The 24,829-nt window shown below is 40.5% G+C and overlaps 1 protein-coding gene across 7 annotated transcripts in view; it reads right to left on the bottom strand.

The window, feature by feature from the left end:
* LOC121293543 (myosin-10) overlaps positions 1-24,829 on the bottom strand; it is a 166,581-nt gene that overhangs the window by 115,223 nt on the left and 26,529 nt on the right. For all 7 annotated transcript variants that reach the window (XR_005946549.1, XM_041216561.1, XM_041216564.1 and 4 more), the window contains exon 3: positions 18,163-18,319. Coding sequence is in view for 6 of the 7 variants with exons in the window: in XM_041216561.1 (XP_041072495.1) it covers positions 18,163-18,319 (157 nt within the window). In the remaining variant the exon portion in view is untranslated. The remainder of the gene's footprint in view (positions 1-18,162; positions 18,320-24,829) is intronic.

Genomic DNA, 24,829 nt, shown 5'->3' with positions numbered 1-24,829 from the left:
TACTTAAAAAGGAAGTAATTGCAGTAAAAGCAGTTCAGAGAAGTTTCTTTCAGCTGATTCCTGGAATGAGGAGGTTCTTTTATGAGGAAAGGTTAGGCCAGTATCCATTGGAGTTTAGAAAAATGAGAGGTGATCTTATCGAAACACAAGATCCTGAGGAGACTTGACAGGGTGGATGGGGAGAGGATGTTTCTCCTTGCGGGAGACACTAAAACCAGGGGACACTTTAGCTCTGAAGAAGAGAGTCATACGGACTTGAAACACTAACTGGTCTCTCTCTCTCCATAGATGCTGTCTGACCTGCTGAGCTTTTCCAGCAATTTTTGTTTTTGTTAAAAATAAAAGGGGTCTCTCTTTTGAGACAGTAACGAGTAGAATTTTTTTTCCCCCTCGGGGGTCATTAGGCTGTGGGACTCTCTTCCCAAAGAGCGATGGAGGCAGGGTCAAGGCAGAGCTACACAGATTCTTGATTAACAAGGAAGTCAAAAGGCTATAAAGGGTGTGGTGTGGATAGGAAAGTGAGTTGAGGCTACAAACAGATCTACCATGATTTAATCAGATGACAGAGTCAGCTCAAGGGGCTGAGTGGGCCTACACCAGCTCCTAATTTGTATGTTCAAGAGGTTGAAGAGATACAGCAAAACTAAACAGAGTTGACTTTCTCAACTCACTTTCCAAGCCAAATAATATTTTAGCCCAACTACACAGCTGAACCTTGGAAAGACTGCTTGTACCATTACCAAATTTGAAATGAACTAGGATTAGTAATTTAATGGTAATTGGATTCAAGAGTATCATGTAGTGTGCAATTAATTCAGTACCCTTTGAAGAGATATCCAATTACAGCCACGTACAACTAAAAATTCATTTTTGGAAAGAAATGCATCATTCAGGACCTTCTGAAAAATAATTCAGAACTTGTAAACAGCTACCTGATTGCGAGTGTGACTACCCTGAACCGTTATTTCGCTGGGAAATCAGGATCAATTGGCCCTAATCATCACTCACACACTCAGCTACAGGGCACAACTCCAGAAGTATAAAGTGGTAACTTTCACAGTTCAAGGTTCAGCTTGCAATGACATGCCAAAAATGCTGTGATACAAAACACTGCCTTCAACAGTCACAACAGCGTAGTGTCCTGTTGATAGACACCAGATGGCAGAATATCATGTCAGGCAAACATCCAAAATGTAAGTGAACTACAGTGAAGTGTCCTGCAATGGTCTGTATCAGTTTAGTAATATTCCAAAAAATTCAGGAAATAAATTTGCACAAATAAGTTAGAACAGAGGCAGCTCAACATTAAATGAGCACAGTACTATTTTCTGCATTACAGTAAAGGCAGGCAGTAACTGGGAGGGCCATCATTGCTTTGTCAGTAAAATGTGCACAATGAGATACTTCATTAGAGAAAAAGCCATCAGAGGGATGACCCTCTTTGGAAACCGAAGGTTGTGCACCAACTCAAGCAGAGTTCCAACTTGTAGAGATGGAGATAAATCAAGTGAGGTCAGTCAGACCTGGGACTAAATCTGACAATTACAATGGGATCAGGAGGGTTCCATGCCCAATGCAGATGATTATTCTTTGGAATTTGATGCATTTGCAGAATGAACAATGTTCATTTCTTACACCCCAAGGCTAGTAGCATGCAAATCAGTGGGATAGCAGGTGTTGTAGCAGGTCACCTAACAGCATCTGCAGTTAGATAATTAAAAATCTCGTACTGCAAGGTGAAATCTATTTTGACATGGTTATTTCCCCAAAATGTGATAACATTGCAGCGAGAGAAACATTGGAGCAGCAGTAATTAACATATGTTTTTAAAGAGTACTTTCCAGATCTAACAAATACATCACCCCTCTCACTGCTCAATGAAGTCCAATGATGAGATAGATGGCAAGATGCCATTTTTGTGAAACAAAGCATAGCATTTCAACTCTGACAAGAAGTTTTGGAATTTTGGACTTTTAGCTGCTCATTCTCCCCCTGCCTGAAGTCACCACACCATCTGAACATAAACAGAATGGTGTTCACCATAGGTCTCAATTATTTTGACTGGAAAATTTGGACATCACATCACTTTTGCCACACAAGATGCAAAATTTCAGGAGGCAGCAGCTCCAAAAATGTCCCCACACTCCATGATGGGGGAGCCCAGTACATCAGTGCAAAAGACAAGGTGGATGATCCATCTCTGTCGTCTCCTCCTGGAGGTCCTCAGCATCACCAATGTCAGTCTTGAGCTATTTCGATTCACGCCACGTGATAATCAAGAAACCAATGAAGGCATTGGATATGGGCCCTGAAAACAACCTGGTAACCATACTGAAGACTTGCCCTCCTGTCCCTAGCCAAGCTGTTCCAGCACAGCTACAACACTGGCATCTACCTAACAGTGTGGAAAATTGCCCAGTTATGTCCTATGCACAAAAAGGAGAAATCCAACCGGACCAATTACTGCCCCATCGGTCTACTCTTGAACAATGTGATGAAAAGTGTCTTTTATGGTGCTATCAAGTGGCACTTACTCAGCAATAACCTGCTCACTGACACCCAGTACGGGTTCCGCCAGGGCCACTCAGCTCCTGACCTCATTACATCCTTGGCCGAAACATGGACAAAAAAAAACAGCTGAACTCAAGGCAAAGCAAGGAGAGAATGACTGCCCTTGACATCAAGACAGCTTTTGTGTGGCATCAAGGAGCCCTAGCAAGACTGCAGTCAATGGGAATCAGGGGGAAAGCTCTGCTGGTTGGAGTCATATCTAGCAGAAAGGAAGATGGTTGCGATTGTTGGTCAATTATCTCAGCTCCAGGACATCACTGCAGGAGTTCCTCAGGGTAGTGTCCTAGGCATTTTTAGAAGATACACTGCAGCAACTCACCAAGGCTCCTTAGGTAGCACCTTCCAAACCCATGACCTCTACCACCTGGAACGTTAAGGGCAGCAGATAGATGGGAACGCCACCACCTGAAAGTTCCCCTCCAAGCCACTCACCATCCTGAGTTGGAGATATATTGCTGTTCCTACACTGTTGCTGGGTCAAAACCCTGGAACTCCTTCCCTAACAGATTGTAGGTGTACCTACATCACAGGCTGCAGCGGTTGAAGGTGGCAGCTCACAACCACCTCAAGGGCAATTAGTTATGGGTGATATATGCTCGTCTAGCCAATGATACCCACATCCTGTAAACAAATTTTAAAAATACAATTCCAAAAGTGTAAACTTACATCTTTGATATCAGTTCAAAAGATCAGCTTACAAAGAGCAAACTACTTAAATAATTTTGGTTGAATTGTGATCAGATTGCACTGCAGCAATGCCAAAAATAACACCCAAAGCTTAGCTTGCTGATAACCAGGCACTTGTGGCCCTGATCTTTCAACTGATGACCATCAGAACCAAGACTGCAAGTCATTGGTGAAGTCTTGTAACATCAGGCCTATAAAGTATTCATCGTTGTGCCATTGTTATTTGGAACATACAAGTTTTCAATATTTAAACATGCTTGGCACATTGCCTTCCAGCTCAGTTACTAAAACGTTTAATTGAAAATTTATATGCACTATTATACAAGTTTTGCCCAGTTTCAGCCAAGTTTAAGACAGCTGGATCCATTTATAAACAGCACTAGCATTTCCTGATTAAAATGTTTCCAAATGCTGACCCAACACAAAGTGGTAGAATTAATGCTATGGAAAACATTAGGAGATATAAATCTGCAGCAGCTGCATCACTGAGCAGAGTACAATGAAAACTGAACTTTCATCATTCAAAATAGTTTACTTTACTGAGTAATGTGGCACGGAACACTATTCCAACTGGGTGCCTCATCATTCCCCAGGAATAGAGATGCATTTATCACACTCTTGATACAATAATGCTATTCATCCAATTTTAAAAGATGACAACTTCAGGTGCACCAACATTTGCACCTCTTGTTACAATGTGATACTTAGAACTTTTGACCTGTTTGGTGTCTTCCCCCCAACTTCCATTGAATTTGAATTATGGCTCAAGACCATCATTTACCTGGCCATTTTTAATGTGAACCTATTGATAGGCTATTCAATAGTAAAGGCATCAAAGCCAAGTTTGACTATAAAGACAAATGATTGATGGGGGCGGGGGGGGGCATCACTGGATAGTCAACAGAAGTGCAAAACTCTGGCTGATTATATTTCCTCCTTAACTTGGATACCAACCTATAATAGTCAAAAAAATACATTCCCACTTTTCTACCAATAACAGTACCCTCATTACTCCCTATTAGGATCAGCTAACATGACAAATGAAAGGCTAGGTTATATTTAAAGGTTGCGTTGAAGTGAATCGATACAAGTTTTTAAAGAAGTGCAGAAAAGCATTGTTAAAATGCTCATTTCCCCCAAAGACTAAGGAGAAAGTGAGCCACTCAGTAAAAATAAGAACCACACCCCCATTATGTTGCGAGTTTCCTGGTACTGGATGTGGACAACATCATATGACCTCCACAAAAACAGTCCATGGTTTTTCAAACAAGAATGATGCAATAGCAAGGTTTCATCAGACTTAAATGGTTAATCCATAAAGTAATGAGGTTTCAAGTCCAGTAATACAACCCACTGAGGTGGGGAATTCTTTGATGATATTGCACAAAGGCTAGTTCTACTTAGGAATTCAAACATATAATTGCCCTGTGTTCATTCGCTATGAAATAAAGCAATTCAATGATTCATAGCTACCCTCAGCTTACCAAGTGTTCTCCCTGCCCAGCTTTGAAAAAGATTGGAGGAGCGCAAGCCCAGAAGATGTATGGCTTAAAATCAGAAAGGGATGCTGTCATACCCCTGGGTTATTCGGTAGATATGGAGTAGCAAGGATCAACTCCAGCATGCATGGGGTAGGGGACCTGCTTATGAGAGATGTGTTTTTAATTCTTTCATGGGATGTGGGTGTCAATGGTTAGGCCAGCATTTATCACCCATCCCCAATTGCCCCGAGCTGATGGCGGTGAGCTGCCTTCTTGCAGTCCATGTGGTATAGGTACACCCAGAGTGCTGTTAAGGAGAAATTGCCAGGATTTTGACCCAGCAACAGCAAAGGAACAACGATATAGTTCCAAGTCAGGATGGTGAGTGGCTTGGAGGGGAACTTCCAGGTAGTGGTGTTCCCATGAGTCTGCTGCCCTTGTCCTTCTAGATGGTAGAGGTTGTGGGTTTGGAAGGTGCTGTCTAAGGAGCCTTGGTGAGTTGCTACAGTGCATCTTCTAAAAGGTACACACTGCTGCTACTTTGTGCCAGAGGGAGTGAATATTTAGTCAAATGAGCTGCTTTGTGCTGGTTGGTGTCAAGCTTCAATTGTAGCCACCGAATTTATAATCACTGCCCTGTAGAGTTTCTGGTTAATGATAAGCCCCAGGATGTTGATAGTGGGGGATTCAGTGAAAGTAATGTTATTGAATGTCAAAGGGCGATGGTTATATACTCTCTTGTTGGAAATGGTCATTGCCTGTCACTTGTGTGGCATGTTACTTACCACTTGCCAGCCCAAGCCTGGATATTGCCTAGGTCTTGCCACATATGGTTCACGACTCGGGTACTGAAATGGTGCTGAAAATTGCACAAGTGAACATTCCCACTTCAGACCTTATGATGGAAGGTCATTGATGAAGTAACTGAAAACGGTTGGGCTTAGGACACTACTGAAACCACTGAATCAGAGAAAAGGCCTAAAATTTGTGCATGAATGTGTGCCCTTTCATATTTATATGAAAATAATTTGTGGTTCAATTATTGGCAATTGAATCTCTTGACAACTCACATCCAGTTTTACAAATGAAAAATTAAGTTTTAACAAATGAGATACTTACATAGATTCTTCATTCACCAATATAGTTTAATACTCAATGATAGCTAAATCAATTTGAATTCTTTTGTTAGAGTATGACGTTACATTATTGGTAATTGATGTTCATAAAGTCCCCAGTACTGCTTCAGCTCATCCGTCCAATTTCTCACCCCACTGCACTGTTACTGTGTTATGACAATGCAAACCAATTACTCAAAAAAATGAGTCAAGTAGTGTCACCTCTAAATGCTATTGCGGCTTCTAAAAATACTCTTGCACGTTTACCATTGGTATGTCTTAAACAATTAAAAACATGGATTACAGATGGTAGTAAGCTGATTAAAAAACAGGAAAGTTGAATTTTTTTAACAACATAATTTAGAAACTATCCTAAATTATTTAGGAACTTGATGTCCTTTTCTTGCACACAATCTCTTTAGACAACTGGGCAAACTTGATTATGGCAAGCCTATTTAAGTTTGATCTGGTCACAATGACAAAAGATGCTGGGATTTGTCATTGTTCTGTTCCACCTTCCACCCTGTACGTGCCTTCCCTTTTCTTTCCTCCCCTCGCCTCCCCTCCACTGCCTCAGTTCTTGCTTAAAACCAGGTGCATCTCAAACTTGTTCTAGTTTTGATAACAGGTCATTGACCTGAAATATGAGCTGTTTCTCTCCCAACAGGTGCTAGCCAGGCTTGCTGGATATTTCCTACATTTTCTCTATTTCAGATTTCTAGTTGCTGCGGTATTTTGCATTTTTTTGACTTGGGATTTGTTGCATTTTTAAGTTAACCATTTAAAAAAATGGAAGTCTTGTACGATAAGAAATGCTTCACCATACAATTTTGAGTTGTATCTTGGGTTTGGTCATTAGCCACTTTGCCAAGAAAACCTTATGTTCTGAACAAACCAGAGTGTATGTGTAGCTGTTTATCATTACATGACACCCCTTCATGGCTGAAAAGTCAGAATATATGCTTAAATGGACTACAGCTTGATCAGTGTCAAGCACCACCCAACCCCCCCTCTGCCCCCCCATTAATATTAAATAAACAACATGCAATAAGTAATGAACACTAATTATTTTCCAAGTGATGTTGCAGATTGGTCTGGAGACACTAGAAATCTCATTTTAGCAGCAAAATGCTTCCAGAGTCCAAACAGCTCGGAATTCCCGCTCACTTAGAGAAAGTCAACTGAGATACACCAAATTTCTTGGAAAATAGTCTGAAATAAAAAAAAAGGTCATTAAACCATGATGTCGAAAGATGTATTCACAATACATTTTACGTTTGGCCAAGCCATTTTGAATGGTCAATGAAGATTGCTTGGCATGTAGCGACGTTGCTAAATGGCTTCAATGACTCACGTTCAAATGGTATTAGCATAATTAAACCACTGTTTAACAGGAGCACAGCACTCATGCATATCAATGTCTTCAACATGTCAAACTGTAAAGCGCAAACTCTGCACACTTTTACAGAACTGGTCATACTCTGCATTTTCTGTGACAAACAGGAAAGAATCTAATCATTTACCACCACTTATTACTGACAACACAAAAATGCCAACTTTCCTGGCATGCTGGTGAACTTGGAGAAATTATATTTGTTTCATATAGAATCTAAAACACACCCTCAAACAAACAATGAAGTCGTGTAAAGTAAAACCAATGTTAACCAAACAAGAAAACAGCAGCATTTAAAAGTTACGTAACTCTTGTTACTGGGGCCTCAAGAAAGTCCACATAACTGCAAGAAAATGAAATGTTTTATAATCAATACTCACTTTTCCCTGGCATTCAACAAAGAAACAATCCATTTTTAAATCCACTCAAACAGCTAACACTTAAAAATAGGACAACTCATCCTGTATAGAATGTCTTTTATTTCATTTGACAAACAACAATTCTGACCTCCAAAATGGCGGAGAATATGAGCAATGACGGAGCTCAAGGGACTGCAATCAGTCCGATACCATCTTATCTAGGGTACAAACAAAAAACAGCAGTGAAGAGATGTGAGAAAGGGATTGGAATAGAGGTAGTTCATTAAGGATGGATGTAAATGTGTTGGAAGCAGTTCAGGAGGTTAACTAGATTAATACCTGGAATGAGTGGGTTGTCTTTTGAGGATAGGTTGGATAGACTGGGCTGGTTCCCATTGGAGTTAAGAGTGAGGGGTGACTTGATTGAAGTATATAAAGATCCTGAATGGTCTTGACAAGGTGCATGTGAAAAGGATGTTGCCTCTTGTGGGTGAGTTCAGAACTAGGGAACACTTAAAATTAGAGGTCACCCTTATAAGACAGATGAGGAGAAATTTGAGGGCTGTGGACTTTGGAACACTGCCTCAAAGGTGGTGGAAGTGGGGCCTTTGAATATTTTTAAGGCAGAGGTAGATAGATTCTTGTTAGGTAAGGGAATCAAAGGTTATCAAGGGTAGAGAGCTCAAAACACAAACAGATCAGCCATGATCTTATTGAATGCAGGGGCTGTACAGCCTACTCCTGTTCCTATTTATGGTCTTAATTTGTGGCACACTTCATTTGGAGAGAGAATTCCATAACTCAATCACACTCTTGGAAGTGAAGAAATTAAACATGTTTTGCTGCACTGCATCCATTCAGAAATGGTAAACAGGAAGCTTTTAAACTGAAGAGCTGTTTTTTCCCCTCATCTCCCAAATCTCTGGGAGGTGCCAAAGGTAAACAGTCTTGTGCTCAAACTCTGACCTTAATGAGAGCACGAGGACAAGAGCACTCACTGCTCAATAATTCAGCTGCATTTGAACTGCATACCAACTACTCGCATTCTGACACAGATAACTTACACAGCTGCATACCAATAAAAATGAGGACAGCAAAAATCACCCAACTGCACATAACGGATCAAACTAAACTTAACAGCTAGCCTCTTGCAATAAAACCAGAACAATGCAACCACTATGTAGCTGTCTGTTAAAGTCCATTTTGCCTAGCTCATGCCAGTGTAACTGTGCAGAGATAAGCCAGGTGGTCTGGTCAATGTGTCTAGAAACATATGGGAACAAAAGAACTCCAGTAATCACGTCAGCTCTCACTCGCTATGATATAACCCCTAAACAAAACGACCATTATATAGTGCAATTCAAACTTAAATGAACAGCCATTAATATGGAACCTGTCCAAGATGGCCCAATATGACGCATTGCAACTGCAATTACCAACATCTGATGTACAAATGTTCAAACATTACAAACTCAACACATTATTTGTTTTATTTTAAGCACAGTTTAATCAACAACTTTCTTTGAATGTGCACTTCAGTTATTCAAACATTTACTATGGCAACAGATCCACACAGGCCAAAATCAGCAGACCATTATGGAAAAAAAGATTATTGATCAGAGTGAGGGCTTGTTGTCTGGTTCTTGTTGATCGGTCATTCCCAAACCAGCAGTTTGAGAATTCCACTTCTAAGTGAGTTAGGCAATTACAGGTGCAACTAGTTAGGCTTTGGTTAAGTACTGGCAGCCATACCTCCTGCTCTTAAATCCAATTCACTGGCTTCTCTTGGAAAACATGCACACAGACCAGTTTGATTAGTATCAGGCTCTGCAGCTGTACCACTTCTCAGAAGAGAGGCACATGCTTGATCCACCCATTCAATTCAGATCATGGCTGATTTGTATGTCAACCCCATTTATCCAGAGAGTGTTCCATATTATGTGATATCCTTATCCATCAAAAATCTATCAATGTCAGTCTTCAAATTTCAAAATGATTGTACATTTCCTCCTTCCTCTAGCAAAATGGATTTCAGACACAAGCCTTACATATAACCAGCAGCAACTTGATACCGAGCAGCCGGGCTTGAAGGAATTATTGGGATCAGACAAAGATGACTGAAACTAGCAATAGATTTAAATTTCTAACAAAGTATAAAATTCTTAATGCTCATGTCTAAAAATACTAAATTCTAATCTTTAAAAACATTCCTAATACTCAACCTCCTTTGCTTTTGAAAAATTTTAAACTAATTTGTATTCACACCAAACTGGATTGAAGGGTAAATGTACGACTTTTTCAATCTTTCCTTTACATACCTTCCTAAAGGGTCTTACATTTCTGTTCTTATTCACACAAGTATTTTTAGCAAATATACTTCAGATTTTAGTAATTAGCATTTGTCTTTAAAGGTGACAGATTCTCACTTGCTCCTTTTTTCATATTATGGTAGCTTTTCAGTACCTTAAAGTGCCCAGCGCGCCACTTTGAAGGAAGCTCAGTAAGCTGCATGACCACAGATTGTAACATTCAAACCAGCCTTATCTTCACCCAATTCCCCGTGCTGACTCAGCTAATTATAATTAGCTCCTCATGATCAAGAGATTGTGGCCTTGCTAGCAACACCCACATCTCATGAATGAATAAAAGAGAGTGCCTCTACTGCCACAAAGATAAGTTCATAAAATTCAGTCCTTTTGCACGTTTGTTCAAGATTACTATCGCCCATCAAGTAATTACTTAAAGAGTCTGCAATCCTGGACTTGGCCAACATCATAATATGCCACTGGTTGCACAGATTGGAATGACCTTATCATTGCTGAAAAAGAGACACAAAGGTTTTCATCTTGCACTCATCAGAAAAGCTTGCAAGAAATTACCAAATGTAACAGAGGAACAACAATTTGTACTGCACGAGAAAAGTGCGCTGATTGGTTGGCAAGTGGACTGTGATTGGTGGAGATGTTGCCATGGAGGAAGCAGCACAGAACAATTAACTGCCCAGCTTTGTTCAAATTCAAACCGGTTAGGTCAACTCTGATTGGTTAAGACATTGCCCTGGGGAATGAACCATAGAACTGTTCTCTAAGCTTTTGTTTAGTTGAAAAAGGTGCAAAGTGTGGACATGTTCCTTCTGTCTGCAAAGGACAGGGCCATGTGTGTGAATTTATGTGCCTTCTAGCATGCGTAAGTGAGCCACACTGAACCCAACTGAATCTTAAATTGACTCAGTGTAATTCTTAGCCGATAAGGTCAATCTTATAGCGTGTGGAGCTGTAGGAATCCCAATGTGTATACTGACCAGTGAATGTATGTCTGCGGCAGACAGTAGTAGAGAACTCCCTGGCAGATCTCAACCAGCACACTGAGGAAAGGGAGCTAATTTGACTGCTCCATTTCAAAAGGTGAATTTGAGCACTAGATGAAACCCATCAACGTGTGAAAGAAAGTTCTTACATGCAGCTGCAGATTCAAATATAGTAAATATATCCTCTACATATCAGAAATATGCAAGGGGTAGGAGGTTAAGTGTCATTCCACTGAAGATATATGTCACCTGGAAAGTGACAAAAATGTTCGAGAGAGCTGGGTGTAGAGGAAATCCCATGGCAACACCATCTATTTGGGCATACATGACAGTTAAAACTGAAGTCAACTGCACAAGTTGCTGAATTCATAAGGTCAACGAATACAGATTCCAATATTAGTGATGCATCTAGATCGCCATGACATAGTACAAACATCTATGACTTCCTTGAGTGACACAATGGTGAATAGGCTAGCGATGTCAAACGAACACATGGACACAACATTGCTATCGATATGCAAGTCCTGTATGGTCTTGGCAAATGTGAAGGAATCCTTCACTATGTGGAAAACTTGCTCAGAACTGGTTGTAGCAGTTCAACCAACTGTTTGGCCAATTCATGTTGTGCAGAACAGATAATAGATAAGGTGGGGCAGAGAGGGACATCACTTTTGTGTCTTTGGTAGCCCATGCATATGCTGACAGTCATGAGGACGAATCCTACTGATCAGTACAGTTCTGTACTGCAGAGTGTTGTATTTATACAAGGATCCTTTACGGAAGCAGAAATAAAATTTGCGAACAGATTATGCTTTATCAAGTTTCTTAAATGTCTCATGAATATTTTTTAAATACCAACTCATCAAAACAGCAAAAGCCTACAAACAGCTGGTTCTCAAACAGCAACAGAGATGAATAGCCATTTCATTTATTCTTGTAAGCAGATCAGAAGTCAATGTCCAGCTGACCCACTGCAATGTCTGACAATGCAGCATTTCCTTTGAATTGCATCAAGTTGTCAGTCCACAGTTTAAGCTTAACTCCTAAAGTAGGACTTCATCCCTGCCTAAGGTAACAATGCTACAAAGTAGCACCAGCTTGACTGTTTATTTCAACAAATATAAATCAAAAATTCTCCCTGGGGAGAATAATGAGCATGATCCTATCTGACATTAGTGTGCCAATTGCTTCAAAAGTGTACATTTTAATTGCAGCTAAAAGGTTGGTGTAGTCATGAGTAAAATAGGAAATAAAATAGCTTTCAACAACATTGACCAAAAGAGTCAGATGTGTATCAAATATGCTGATGAGTTACATTGTGGAAAAGTTTAAAGCTAGCTACTGACTTTGGCTCTGCGAAGGCAAAATAGAAGAGCGGGCAAGGATTGGCTGCCTTGGGCTGGTAACCTTCCAAAATCAGGTTGAGCACTGCCCAAGTCTCCATCCTGGTATCACATGGATTTTCTGGTGTCCCATCAACAGTGCTTGCCTCGTAATTAAGTCAAGCGCTGATTTATACAATGTCAAAACTATTCAGCTTCAGACCTCAATACAGACTTAATCCAAACATGGACCAAAGAGCTGAATTTGAGAGAAGTGAGGCAAGAATGAACGCCCTTGACATTAAAACAGCATGTGACCGAATGTGGCTTCAAGGAGCCTGAGTAAGTGAAGTGAACAGGAATCAAGAGAAAACTCGCCATTGGCTAGTCATACCTAGCGTGAAAGGAAGATGGCTGTGGCTTTTGGGGTTGAGATGATTGGCCTCCAAGAGTTCCACAAGCTGTGCCCTCAGCCCAACCAGCATCAGCTACTTCAATGATCATCCCTCATCATAAAATCAGAAGTGGTGCTGTTTGCTGATAACTGCAATGTTCCATTCACAACTCCTCAGATACCAAAGTAGTCAGTGCCCTCATGCACCAAGACCTGGACAACATTCAGGCTTGGGCTGATAATTGGCAGGTAATATTCATTTCACACAAATGCCAGGCAATAATCCTCTTAACGAGATTTTAACTATCCTGGGGATGATTATTGTGGTTACAGGAGCTGGATATGAAAGTGGACTTTAAGAGCTTCTGTAAGTGTCTCAAAAAAGTGAAAACAAATGTAAGTCCAAAATGGGAGAATTTATAGAGAATAAGGAAATGGCAGAACAATTAAACTACTTTAGTTCTGTCTTCACGGAGGAAGCCAAATAATTTCTCAGAAATACTAGGGAGCCAAGAAGGAGGGATTGAAGGAAATTAGCATTACTAAAACAAAAAGTGCTGGGATGGGACTGAAAGCTGATAAATCCCTGGGGCCCAATAATCTGCATCCCAGAGGAGGCAGCCATGGAAATAGCGGATGTGTTGGTTGTCATTTTCCAAAATTCTGTAGATTCTGGAACAGTCCCAGCAAATTGGAGGGTGGCAAACCTAACCCGCTATTTAAAAAAGGAGGGAGAAAACAGGGAACTGCAGACCGGTTAGCCTAACATCAGTGGGGGGGGGGGGGGGGGGGGAATGCTAGAGCCTATTATAAAGGATATGAGAACAGGACAAAATATCAACGGGATTAGACAAACTCAACGTGGATTTATGAAAGGGAAATCAAGTTTCCAAACCGAAAGTTTTTTTTGAGGATGTAACTAGCAAAATACATAAGGGAGAACCAGTGGATGTGGTGTATTTGAATTTGCAGAAAGCTTTTGATAGAGCCCCATGTAAGAGGTTAGTGTGTAAAATTAAAACACATGGAATTGGGGGTAATATATTGGCATGGATTGAGAATTGGTTGGCAGAAAGGAAACAGTAGGAATAAATGGGTCTTTTTCGGAGTGGTAGGCAGTGACTAGTGGGGTACTGCATGGATCAGTGCTTGGGCCCATCTATTCACAATATATATATCAATGATTTGGATGAGGGAACCAAATATAATATTCCCAAGTTTGCTGATGACAGAACCATGTGAGAATATGAGCGGTGAGGAGGATGTTAAGAGACTTCAAGGCAGTTTAGATAAGTTGAGCGAATGGGCAAATATGTAGCAGACACAGTGTAACGTGGATAAGTGTGAAGTTATCCACTTTGGTAGGAAAAACAGAATGGCAGATTATTTAAATGGTGATAGATTGGGAAATGCTGATGTACAAAAAGAGGTCTGGTTGTCCTTATACACCAATCACTGGAAGCAAACATGTAGGTACAAGAAGCAGTTAAGGCAGCAAATGGTATGTTGGCCTTCATTGAGAGGAACTTGAGTACAGGAGCTAGGATGTCTTACTGAAGCTGTATAGGACCTGGTAAGCCCACATCTAGAATAGTGCATGCAGTTTTGGTCTCCTTACCCAAGGATATACTTGCCATAGAGGGAGTGCAGCAAAGGTTCACCAGACTGATTCCTGGGATGGCAGGATTGTTGTTATGAGGGAGAGATTGGATTGACTAGGTCTGTATTCACTGCAGTTTAGAAGAATGAGGGAAGATCTCAAAGAAAGGACAGACTGGATTCAGGGATGATATTTCCTCTGGCTGGGGGAGGGGGGGGAATCTAGAACAAGGGGTCACAGTCTCAGGATATGGGGTAGGCCATTTAGGACTGTAGTGAGGAGAAACCTCTTCACTCAGAGGGAGGTGAACCAGTGGAATTCTCTACCACAGAAAGCTGTGGAGGGCAAGTCACAATGTATTTAAAGGAGGAAATAGATTGATAAGATTGATTTATAAACTCTAGAGGCATCAAAGGCTTTGGGGAGAGAGCAGGAATATGGTGTTGAGATAGAGGATCAGCCATGATCATATTGAATGGCGGAGCAGGCTTAAGGGGTTGAACGGCCTACTCCTGCTGCTATATGTTTCATGCTGCAGTGTCACTCATCTTGCAACTCTTTTAAAGCCATTCCACCACCTACAAAGTGGACATCCGGCATGAGGGGTGATACTTCCATTTGCCCAGATGAGTGCCTTTTCAACAACACAAGCTCGATAGCATCCATTCTATCACTGATGTACCATAGCTGCACTGTATACCATCTACAAGTTGTCAGCAACTTGCCAATCCTCTTTTGACAGAACCACCCACACCTGTGACTTCTACCACCTAGAGCTGTTAGCGGAACATGTATATGGGAACACCACCTTCTGCAAGATCCTTCCAAGTCATTGACAATTCTGATTTGGAAATATATCAATTCCTTCATCACTACCAAAATCCTGGAACTCCCTATCCACAGCACTTTGAGAGTACCTTCACCACAAAATGTGGCTGTTCAAGGCAGCAGCACACTATCACCTTCTCAAGAGCAATTAAGGACAGGCAATAAAAGTCAACATTCCATGAATGAATGAATGAATGAATGAATGAATGAATGAATGAATGAATGAATGAATGAATGAATGAATGAATGAATGAATGAAGAAAGCGTGACAAATTCATTACCAAGACAAGTTTCCAAGCTTTCTTTTGGTTTGCAGGAGGAGAAAGAGCGAGAGAGAGAAAAAAGGGGTGCAGGAAAGAATGACCTTGAATTTATGTAACACTACCTCGGAATGTCAGCCACAATTAAGTGGTTACCCTGCAAACAAATGCTGGAATAAAATGCAGTTAACCTACACATTGTAAGGCCCTATAAACAGCAAGAAAACAGATAGTCAGAATCTTTTAGTGGCATTGCCCAGGATACCAGGGAATGCCACTGCTTCTCTTCAAACAGTCCCACATCCACTGGAGCTGCCAGTCCAAATGGTGGCATCTCTGGCAGTGTGGCACTGATGGGTTGCCTTGATAATGTGCTTCAAACCCACTGACCTTCTGACTCCACTAGGCTGAAAATTAAGAGTTTGGCAGTGTTAATCAGAGAGGCAAAATACTGCAGATGCTGGAACAAACAACCAGAAATTGCTAGAAATACTCAAACACATCTAGCAGCATCTGTGGAGGGAGAAAGGATTAACGTTTCAGGTTGATGACCTCACTCAGAAGTGGAAAAAAGTTAAGGATGTGACTGAGAACACAAAAGGGAAGGGTGAAAACAAAAAAAGGGGAAAGATTCTGATTGGGTGGCAGCAAAAGGGCAATGGTGCAAGTGTTAGGACATAGAGATAGTTTACAGATGCTATATTTGTATTGGTGGATATTAGGAATGAGGTTTAGCTTTAATATTTAAATTTTGATTTACATTTCTGTATCTATGTCAAGGTCAAATTGAGTTTTAGTTTCACTTTTAAAAAGGTGCCTGCATTTCTAATGAGGTTTTTACAATTGTTGCAACTAGGTCAAACAAAGAGAAGAGGAATTGGGCTGTTGCCTAGTAACAGGGGTCCAGAGAGGCAGGTCCTTCCCACAGGCAAACAAAAGAGAAACAACAGTTTGTTTTGGAAGCTGATCGAGTTCAGTTGGATTTTCCAGGGGACAAATAGCAGTCCCAACCCAAGAAGAAAATTCCCTTTGAGGAGAAGGCCTGCTTGGAAGGTCAGGAACCTGAAAAATGACCTCTTAAGTGAAGTTAAGAGTGAGGGGCAGAGAAAAAAAGGCTCCAAGCTTCAGATTTAAAGAGGCAAAAACTACAGAAAGCAGATTTCAAGCAAGAAGAACTCAAGAGGCAAGAAGGTCTGTAACTCTTTGCTTTGGGCATGTGAAGCAGTGGTACTGTTGACAACTGAGTTGGAGTGTGTGTGGAAGACAGTCTGAATGCATGTGGTGACCCAGGGTAGAGGAACATCAGAAGGAGAGTTTGAAACCCTGGAGGTGAACCCTTGCGGAAGGCGTCTGAGAGAAAATCGGTTTGGGAGAGTCCAAGGCAAGGTCTTGGAGAGTGGGAGATTGTCTTTCACATGAGGGTTTACAGTGTGATAAGTGTCTTGGTGGGCAGGGGGAAAGATGAGGAGAGACCCATAGCATCTGGCTGAGGTGGCATCTGTCACTTGGTTTCAGAGTGTGATGTGTCTGACCACAGGGTGCCTAGTGGTACATGGACTGCGTATTTACTGTGAACATTAGAGTACAAGATAGCTTTTGTAACTTATATTATCATTACAAATCTGTATATATCTGTAAAGGTATAGTTGTGGCTGAAGGAGTATTGTAATATAGTTTATCTTTTCTTGAGTAAAGCATTTTTTCAACTTCTGTTAAAAATTCATTAGCTGACTCCGGTGACTGTTCAGTCACCACTCCACGTATCTAAATGAACAAATTAAAAGTTAGGATCCATCAAGTTGTTCCAGTCTGGGATCAGGCTTGTCCAGGGGTAACCTCAGCTAGGATCCTAACACAAGGCAAAAAGAGATGGTAATGGGCTGGGTAAGGAAACAGAAGGTGCATCTAGACTAGGTATAAATGGAAGTAGCAGAATCAATAACCATGAATAAAGTGGACACCATTCTCACTCCAACATAAAACCTAATTAGCAGCTACTAAGGTTAGTCTCACCACAGTGAATAAAAACTTCTTTCAGCCCAATAGGATGCTCTTATCAGCAAGTCTTCTCACTCTCGTAATTTGCACCATCAACCAGGATTCAAATGCGAATGGAAGGTGTACTCAAAATTACATCTTGTTCTAGATAATTGCTTGAATTTTTGCCAACTCAACACTGAATTGGCTGTAAATGTAGTATAAATTGGGAAACTGATCTCAACACAATAGCTGTAGGTCACACCATAAAAAAGGCACTAAACAATAGTTACATTTGATCTATAACCAAATCAACTCTGGATTTTCAAAAGATATCTAATTTCTCCAATTTGCAAGACGCAAACTAACAAGGAAGTTAATTTAGTTGATTAATCTGCTCTTTTCCACAAGTTTATAGATTTAAAAAAAATTTAAGCAAGGTACTAACCCAGGCTTCCCACACATCTAAAATACCCTCATCACAAGCCTTTTCAAATGTGATAGGACTGATGCAGAATTTTCTTCTTTTCCAAATGAAGCGCAAAAATGGGCCATTATCCAGCTGTTTGCAAAAAAGAAAAACAGCAACATACAAAAAAAATGTTTGACCCGCATCTCTACAGACCCCTTTTCCCAATTTCAACTTCAAATTAGTAACTAATATTCATACTCAAGACTAGGACACATGCTTTAGTATTGTGTGAAAATACAAACAAATAGAATGCTAAAGTGTTTGCTACATGTATCAAAACAAGTTCAAGGTTCACATGACATTAACTTTGAACAACTGTGCATTTTTTCTCAAAGATGAACTGAAAATTGCAGGTTACTTTTCTTCCTCTCGCACTCGAAGAGTTTTGCGCCTTACCTTGCAACATGCTCCTGTAGGCACTTTCAGAAATGGCGTAGATATGTGGTGGCATCTCATGTCGTTTTTTCCCCCTGTACATCTCAATAATTTGTTCAGCATAAATGGGGAGATTCTTGTATGGATTTATGACCACACAGAAGAGTCCAGAATAGGTCTGAAACAAGAGAAAGATGCCATGAGGAACATTGAAGAAACAAAATGGCATTTTCTTTAAAAACAGTGGCATGCTGTTAATAGCAAAGCTTGAGATCCTACAGCCAGAATCCCAAACAATTATTTATCATTAAGGTGTCTTATCAATTACTGATACAAGGTCCTCCCCAAGTCAAAGCTCCGGCTTGCTGACTGACGAAAGCAGCCTGGAAAACTTCGAGTATTACTGAGTTTTGAAACTCTTTGCACTAAACCATTTTCAATTTCTGGAATCCAAATGCTTCTGTACAAAATAGATTAGATAGGACTTGACAGTAACTACCAGGATTCATTAACAATTGCCATATCTGGCATATCCCTTGAGGACTGTACAGGGACTCTGGAAACTGACGGAATAAGGACTTGATCAATTCACTCCACACTTCCCTGCAACAACTTTAACTGAGTAGTCCCATCTGCTCCACCACTCCAAAAAAATCAGCCAGCTGGGACAAAGAATTATTCGCTGCTTATTTCCAGCTCAGCTTGCGTTTCTAACTCATGACCTTTCTAACTGTGTCAGTGAACGAGGTGGTTATGCCAAGTGCAATGGGAAGTTCCTTTTTCCAAAACATTTAGCAATGCATCTTAAATCAATCTTGCCTACTACCTTCCGTTTAAAAAGAAATCCTTATCTGATTTGGAAAGTATGTAGACTGAAGCATCTCCAACAACTTTATTGCCACTCAACTCGTATAAATCCAATTCTAGAACATTTAAAAATAACGTAATGGCATGGTCCCTCAGTTTCTGCTTTTTCCTTCATGTCATAGGAGTTACCTCCACCACTCCTTACAATACTACTGCCTACTCCATTCCATATTCAATCCATTTCCTTCAGATTGCCTCAGAGCTCAAAGTTTTCTTCTGCAGTGAAAAAGCTGAATTACTACACCTTGATTTAGGAATCATGAATTGAAATGTTGGCTTGCTTTCAGGTGAATGGAGGTGATGCTGTCCAGACTGTTGGAGATTGGGGTGGGGGGGGGGGGGAGAGAGTGGCGGGGAGGGAGAGAGAATGGTGTTAGAGTTGATCTTCAGACAACTTTTCCTAGAGGAAATATTTGGTTTTAATTACAGGACAGCAGCAGCAACTATGTGTACATCAAACTCCATAACTAAAGAAGTTCCCCTGTAGAGGTTCCCCACACTGCTAACACATTGGTTTAGAGATCATGTGATCTTACAGCACCAGATTCTTAAAACTACAGTCCAATATTTCCCAAACCTATAATTACTACATTCCTCCCCCTTTAACTTTTCTGTACATTTTGTATTTACAAGGATATTTAACTCATGACATTACAACATTTACAAAGGGTCATGAAATTACAAGTTAAGTCTTTCAGGTGGTTTCCTGACTCATGTGGATTGTTGCAGCTCCACAACTTCACAGATTCTTTTGAAGGAACTACATTCTCTGGAGCCGCATCAGGCACTTGCAGTTCAGCGTCTTCCACTCCAGAGACATCAGTCAGCCAGTCTGAGCTTAGTTGAGCATCTTCAACAGGAACTGCTGGTTCAGTAATGATTACAGGTGGCACAATCTTGTTGGGGTCTCTTTTTCTTACGTGATCCACATGCTTACAGGTGATCCGGCCCTATGTGATATGACAATGGTCCAGTCACTGAACTTACTTTACCAGGTAATCACTCAGTCCTCCACCAAAATTCCTTATACATACTGCTTCTCCAACAGTAAACCACCTCTCACGACTATGCAAATCATGAGTCACCTTTTGGTTCCCTTTACTTATCTCTACCTTCCCCTCCAAATTGGGAAGTATTAAGCTCAGCCTTGTACAAAGACAATGCCTCATCAGTAATTCTGCATTTTCTTTCTCCATGTCATCATCTTTTTTAAAACCACAATTTAGCCTCAGCCTTCTTTGATTACTGTCGGCCAGACTTCTCTCTGATGCAATCTCAATTTGTCTTAATTCATGTCATGAAGCTATTAACGTATATATTATTGGAAATTTAAAAAAAAAGAGGCATAGTCTGTGGGCTTAACTGGATTAAAGCCAGCGAGCCTGGGTGCTTTGAAGTGTACTAGTTTTGAATGTAAGAGGCGGAGAGTGCATTTGCATTTTGACTAGAACATTCAAGAAGTGGGGTGAAATCTGGCACCTAGCTAGCAGAGACCAAGTAATTTATATTACTAATGAAATTGGTGCTATAAAAGGTACTATTATTAGAAGTGGAACTCAAAGTGGCTGGTGATGCAATGAGAATTCATATTCAATGAGATGTGCTGGATATAACCAATAGTTTTCGTATGTGCAAGGGCAGAGGCCAATGTAAGATCAAAGTTGCAAGCCTACAAATAGCTCCATAGGAACCAAAGTGAAAGGAACCTCGTTTTGAATTTGTATGGTGAAAATGCTTTGTCTGGTGTCTAGTTAACTATGGCTTTTTAAATAACTCTGCTTTACCACCTGCTGGGTTATAACACTTCAGTAGTTGAGCTACTCAAGGATTCATTTTCTACTCACACCTTGTAAAGTTCTATATAAATAAAACTTTGCTTTCAAAGCCTCTTTAGCTTCATTCAGCTGATTCTTCAGCTCTTCTGCCTCCTTGTATCAGTTGGCTTCCTCCTAGAACTTGAACATTGCTGAGTCTTCTCTGGTTCTAATTTGTTTAGAGAGGTGTTAAATTCTTCCTGTTTCTCTTCGTACTTTTCCAGAGGCACAAACTTTGACCCGAGGGAATTTTGAGGTGTGTAAAGGTCTTTCAACAGGTTTTATTTTTTTTTTTGCGAAAATTACTCACTTCGTCTCCAACTCTGTCAGAGTCCCCTTGAGTTTCTTCTGCTGTTCTTCAATATCATTGTTTAAAAGAGTCATTTATTCAGGTTGTTGAATCCTTACACCCTTTTTCATCCTGTTGCAGTCCTTGGACTCTCCAGGCTCTTTCTCAAGTACTTTGCCTTGTTCCTTTTTCAAGACAGGAACTCTTCCAGCTTCTTTTTAAAATTTCACTGGCCAACCAAGGTTAATTTCCCTTAACCAATTTTCAACCTAAAAGGCTGAGGGCCAAGCCTTCTAATACCATCACTGGTAGCTGTGTCTATAACGAACAGTTACTTTTTTTACTTGGATTTCCTCACCTGTGGATGTTTTCAACTTGGCAGGTGTTCATTCCAAATTTAACTGTTGATCACATTTAAATATCCGAAAGTGCGTTCTCCCACCACACAGTGGTAGAAGCACTCATCATTTCATCGTTTACCATTCATTTGCAGCATAACAAATATTGGTTCTCTTCCCAACTTTCATGTCAAATAATGAATAAATGTCAGAAATGGCTGTTTCGGGCTCTTTGACACCATAGATTTCATCGGACTTTGTTGTTTGGGAGCCTTGTTAAATCTCACTTTGCACCGTCTCATTGTGTCCATTTCTGTGGCAAAAATAGCATTCTACTTTAAATTGACAATCGTTGGAAGACTGCTGAAAGTTATTTTTAGATTTAGTTGCTAAGCTGCTTCCTCATTTTTCAGTTAGCAGGGGCTGTTTCCCACTTCACGGCGTAGTCCCAGCTTTTTGTGGCACTTTTGGCTGATTGTTTCGGCCTGATTTGGTGCACAGCGCTATTTTCTGCCCCTTGAATTTGTTGAATCCCTTACAGCTCTTTCCATCGCCAGCGCTATTTCTAACGCTTTCTTCAAAAATCAAGATTCACTTTAGCCAGCAATCTTCAGTGAATAGCAACTTCTTGCACGCCACATACTAAACAATCAGAGCATGTAATGTCATTCAAGGTTTCACAGAAATCACAATACTGTGTTAGTTGTTTTAATTTCACCACGCAGGTAGCAATTCTCACACCCACGACTCTATCCTATGAACTGAACCTGAACCACTGCTTTGTAACTGAGGGCTTGGGTTGAAAAAGTCCCTTAACGAGGTCCACTAATTCACTGAAAGTCTGAATCTGGGGCCCAGGGGGCTGTCAAGCTTCGAATTAAGCTAAGTCTTGCTCCCACAAACAGGAGAATTGCTCTCCTCTTTCCTCCCCTCGTGATTTCATTTGCTTGAAAAAACGCAAGACGTTCCATATATTGAGACCAATTGTCTGTGGCTGGCTCAAAGGGATCGATTCTGCCAAACTGTGGCATTTCAGATGAGTATCTCTTATTTTTTTAAAAACTTAGATACTCTCAAATCACTGGGAGAGGTACAGCACCAAATCTGGATTTATCCTCGTCGCCAGTTTGTTAATGAGTTGATCTTCAGAAAAACTTTTCTTAGTGGAAACATTTGGTTTTATTATAGGACAGCAGCAGCAACTACATCAAACTCCATAACTAAAAGTAGTACTCCCTGTAGAGGTTCCCCGCGCAGCTAACACATTGGTTTACACAGGTCATGTGATCTTACAGCACTGATTTTTTAAAGCTACAGTCCACCATTTCCAAAAACTAATTACCACAGGGGCAAATGTCCAGTCTGTGGGGATGGGGCCACCAGGAGGACAGCTGAATGCGCTGGTGCATACTGCATGTGTGTGCTAATCAAAGTCCACAAACCACGAAGTTGGTCTTCAAGGCAATGATTTGAAAATATAAAGCAAACAGCATTGCTGGCAAAGAGCCCAGGACATGGGACAAATACCTCAATTACAGGACAGTCCCATAAAACAGGGACAGTTGGTCCCCCGGTACACCAAATCATAAATTTCACATCTGTCCAGGATTAACATCCATACCAAATTCACACCACCACGTAACTATTAACAGATTCCAACACTGTCTAGATATTGCCTTTTCTTTTTTGCTGGACAATTGAAACGAAATGGAGAACAACTTTGCTGGAATTTGGGTGGGAAAATCCACGTGCATCAACCAATGAGTTTACACTGCAGCATCACCTGAAAATATTTTAAAAATTTGCAAGACTATGTACCTTAAACTACAGAGGACTGGACATCCAAAGTTCAAGAATAATGGCAGTCAGGCAGGGAAATAAACACCAAATACCAGCGTACTGTTAGGCTAGAGATGGGTGAGAAAAAGTTTTAAAATATGCTGCTCGCTCACTCATCAAAACACAGCCAGTTTCTGGTTTGCAGCCAATCTGGTTGTTCAAATTAAACACGGTCTCCAGAGTCTTGAAGTTTCAATTCTATTGAGATTAATTACCCAAATTAAGCTAAACACGATAGTACTGTTTATAGAAGATTGCATAACTACCTTACGATCAAATCCATTAACATAGCACAAAGGAGTTTATGTTAATATAAGCACATATGGCAGCATTGCATAAACATTCAACTGACTGCTCATTATCTGAAACAGTTTACGGAATGGTTACCAGTACCTGACCACTGTTTTGCCTGTTTCCCCCTCCCTCCTCCATCCCCACCAGCTGTTTCCCCCTTCCTTTTGTTTTTTTCCAATAAATTATATAGATTTTTCTTTTCCCACCTATTCCCATTATTTTTAAATCTTTTTAAATCTTTTATGCTCTCCCCACCCCCACTAGAGCTATACCTTGAGTGTCCTACCATCCATTCTTAATTAGCACATTCGTTTAGATAATATCACCAACTTTAACACCTATGTGTTCTTTTGTTCTATTGTTTGTGACATCTTTTGATGATCTGCTTCTATCACTGCTTGTTTGTCCCTACAACCACACCAACCCCCTCCACTTCTCTCTCTCTCTCTCTCTCCTCCCACACACCTTAAACCAGCTTATATTTCAACTCTTTCTTGGACTCGAACTCAAGTTCTGTCGAAGGGTCATGAGGACTCGAAACGTCAACTCTTTTCTTCTCCGCCGATGCTGCCAGACCTGCTGAGTTTTTCCAGGTAATTCTGTTTTTGTTTTGGATTTCCAGCATCCGCAGTTTTTTTGTTTTTATCACTGTTTTGCTTTACCCAGTTATGGCCTTCATTTGGGTCAGTTCATGAATAGAATAATGATTTAAAAAAGGACCTGCAATCATTGAATCAATCTTTTCAGCAGTGACTCATTCATCATGGTGTATTCTGAACAACCGTGTCATCCAAGCGTGAAATCAAAACTTCACGTTGAGAGACTAGAGTTTAGATTCACATTTATATTTTCCCACTTTACTGATCCCCACTCATATCCAGCATTGAACCCACTGCTTTAATCCCCTGTATTAAACCTAGACAAACTGCTCATCAGGACACGGCTCAGTCTGAGAAATGAGGAAGCCTAAATATACAAGGTGGCTTCAGCTGTCAGTTATTACTTAAAATCTAGAATCAGCAAACTGAAAGGAGGGGGGAATTCTGCAGTACAAGACTGCCATAGTGGAAGTTTAAAAGGCCATTCAATCAGGTCAGAACAAAAGGTTCAACTACAAAAGCATCAGTGAAAGAGATTAAACTTAGGGACCGTGAAACTAAACTCATACTCAGGCTCCAAAAATCATCAGATAGGATTCAGGCATTGAAAATAAAATAACTGTTGATACTGCCTTACTATCTGTGGTA

This window comes from Carcharodon carcharias, chromosome 22 (genome assembly GCF_017639515.1).
Source record: "Carcharodon carcharias isolate sCarCar2 chromosome 22, sCarCar2.pri, whole genome shotgun sequence".
Taxonomy (NCBI): domain Eukaryota; kingdom Metazoa; phylum Chordata; class Chondrichthyes; order Lamniformes; family Lamnidae; genus Carcharodon; species Carcharodon carcharias.
The sequence above is the reverse complement of the archived record's forward strand: the minus strand, read 5'-3'. Positions and strand labels throughout refer to the sequence as shown.